A 3,279-nucleotide genomic window follows, 5' to 3' on the forward strand; every position below is an offset into this window, starting at 1 on the left:
CGCGATTTGCATTGATCCACCGACACCTCGGCGATATCGGTACATATAAGATGGGTAATATTTGCTTTTTCCCATTTGAGCAGATCGCCACCTTTTCCACAGCACAAATCCAAAACACGCATTGGGTCACCTACACGCTTTTGTTCATTAATGCGCGCTAGATACTCTGCAATAAGTTGACTTTTCAGCCAGTTGTTAAAATTTCGCATATAGACTATGCGTGACTTGAGTCGCTCCTGTCGCCCTGTTTCCTTTAGTTCATTGTAATGTGAGGCAACAACACGCATATTACCATCTGTAATTGATACCACTGTATCATCTTCGCGACAACCATCACTTTCCTCATTGGCAGTGCTTTCGGCTGGAATTTCAATACAGCTCATTTTTTTCGGCGGCGAATCGTCGCTATCATCGCTGTCCGCTGAAAGTGAGGCAACCTGTTGTTGTTGCAGAGCAATGTGTTTATAACTTGTGGAGGTAGATTGCTGCTCTCCTGCTTGATACAACTCTTCATCACTACTTTCATCATCTTCATCCTTACTGCTATAACTTTCTGCGATTTCAGCCATTTTAATCACTGTGATTAATTCCAAAAGCTACAACTAACACGATTAAATGCCAAGTAAAAGTATTAAAAATTCTGTTAATGAATGACAATTTCCCTTTGAGAGCCAAATGTCAAACAAAAATAGGTTTGTTTAGTGCGCCATCAGGTGAGAGCTGAGATCAGATGTAGGAACAGATTGAGTTTGGCAGAGTTGCAAATTACTAAATCAAGATTAGCGGTATCTACATAATAGCATGTCCACAACGGTAAACTTTCCAATACGGGCGTTGGTTAAAAGGACGTGGGGCGAAAGCGGAGGTGTGGCACCTCTCACCCCTTTTTTTGGAGAGGGCATGAACCGCGACTAACAAATATGCAACTCCCGACTGTCTAGGATATAGGTCTCTAAAAAAATGACCAAAAATCAAAATTTTTGCGTTTTCGCTTCTTTTAAGCAAATGAAAGCACTGACTTCCCAATTAACACCAAAAAATATTTCTTGGAGAAATTCATAGTTCTCAAGTTGATATCCTACATCATTCTCCAACTCATCTCTAACCGACGCGAAGATACGTAAAAAGTGAGAAATGAATTTTTAATTATCAAGTGAAAGACTAACAGCCCTATTCTAATAAAAACCTCACAACTGAGTTGTGAGCAAAAATTAGTGAGATTTCTTGTGAGGTTTATTTTGTGAGGTTATTCTTGCCCACACCTCATAAGAAAAAAGCTCAAAAAAATCACCACACGAGGTGAAAAGCATTTTGCTGTCTAACAGCTGTTTCGTAAATAAAATAAATACAAAAGATGGATGCTGAACAATAGGAAAAGTAAATATTTTTGCAATTTTTTTATTTTTTTTGATAATTACTGATTTTACTTATTTTCTAGGCGAATTTAAAAAGAAATAAGAAAGCAGGAGTAGCTCCAGTACTTCACATAGTTCNCCTGCTCTAACTCTTCCGAAACTGCCGCAAAAACAAGCAATAACTCCGCCATTACTGAATATACTTTTAGTTAAAAAAAAAAAAAACTTAACACAGACACTGATAGCGAACGAAAATTAACAAAACATTATTCAATTGCTCAATAAAAATCGGCTGGTTTTCTCTTGTGAGGGTCTCATTCGTACATCATAAATTTCCTGACAATTGTGAGCGTATGAGCTTTTGAATTTACGCCAGCATAGGGATAACCTCACAATAGTCAGAAACCTCACAATAGTGAGTGTGGTGATTTATGTGAGGGCAACAGAATAGGGCTGTAAATTAGGAAAATTAAATAATCTTCAAAGTATCCTCAAAGAATCTTGAAAGAAAATAAAACGCGAAGTGAATCAAGTGGCAAAATTGCTGTTGTTGTTGTAGCAGCATACAAGTTCCCCAAAGGGTTTTTGGGGATTGTTGCTGGAGTGACAGTCCTTGGACAGATATAAATCTGTGTCGTTGCGGTTACGTAGAGCCGACTGTCTTGGGAGCGCAAAATTACTGTCGTACTGTATACTGTGAAGTGAATTATTGTAATACGATATTCATTAACTACATAATTTTAATGGGTAATAAAATGAAAAATTAATATTTAAATTCATCTATGTATGTCGTTTCAATCAAAAAGGTATAAGGTATTTTACTATTTCAATTTCAGTATTTTAATGGTATGTTTGAGACCAATTCGAGAATTACATTGGAGTTCATGTTGACTACTAGCTTTTTCTCAACTTGAGAAACAGTCATTTTTTTCATACAAAGAAAAATGCCCCTTTTGTTGAAAACGCTATGATCCTCCACTTGAGGTACTGTTGAAAAACAACGTTAGAGATTTGAGATATACCTTACTTCTCCACTTAACCTCAAACCTAAATGTTTGTTGGGTTGTATCAAAAGGCATGAAACACTTGGAATAGTACAAAATTTATAATTTAATTATTAAAGTTTAGATTAGCGATAATAAAAACAAAAGCAAATCAACAACATGTAAAAAACATAAACCGATGCACCGATGCATCATATCGAAAAAACATCGATGTATTTTTTTATCTTGCATCCCTGAGGCAAATGTGGGCCGAAGGCCGCCTACACAGAAAGCTGTTCTCTGCAAAAGGTGTTCAGCCCCTCTTCTTTGGCAACATAGAAATAATTTCTAATAATATCTAAGTGCGACCGAACGCCGCCTACGCAGAAAGCTGTTCTCTGCAAAAGATGTCCAGCCTCTCTTCTTTGGCAACACAGAAAGGAGAATTTCTAATAATCCCAAATCGTTCCCGTACGTAATATATTAAAACCAATTTAAATAAAATGTGGTTCATTGCCTGGTACCAACGGCTTTGCAAATTCAAAAGGAGTCCAAAAAATCACAACCCTACTGTTTAGTTTCTCACCAGTGCGTTGCCACTTTTCAAAGCACTTTATTTCAGAAATTCGCGAACTATGCATAAAATGCTCTTTGATTTCTTTTTTTGATTCGATGCGTCGAAATGTACATCGATTTTTTCGATACATCGACTACTTAGATATCGAGTTGAAAATTTTCGATGCATCGAAGCAAAACATCGATATTCTCGATACATCGATGTTTTTCCGACATCCCCATGTCATTTGCAAATATTTTGCCCAACAATAAATTTTTCATAAAAAAGCAGTAAGTTAAGAAATAACTTAAATCCATAAAAAAGCTGCAATATACTAAAAGTATTTATTTGTTAGATGGTGCACTCTAATTGCACATATATTGTG

General features: G+C 36.4%; 1 protein-coding gene across 1 annotated transcript; it reads right to left on the reverse strand.

The window, feature by feature from the left end:
* Positions 1–5: 5 nt before the first annotated feature.
* Positions 6–694, reverse strand: LOC108377459 (mRNA cap guanine-N7 methyltransferase-like; the record flags this gene model as incomplete). Its single annotated transcript, XM_017633724.1, has 1 exon — positions 6–694. A coding segment is annotated over exon 1 (564 nt), but the record flags the coding sequence as incomplete, so codon positions are not given.
* Positions 695–3,279: the final 2,585 nt, after the last annotated feature.

Source organism: Rhagoletis zephyria, unplaced genomic scaffold (genome assembly GCF_001687245.7).
Source record: "Rhagoletis zephyria isolate East Lansing unplaced genomic scaffold, Rhagoletis_zephyria_1.1 Rzeph_scaffold_12114, whole genome shotgun sequence".
NCBI lineage: Eukaryota > Metazoa > Arthropoda > Insecta > Diptera > Tephritidae > Rhagoletis > Rhagoletis zephyria.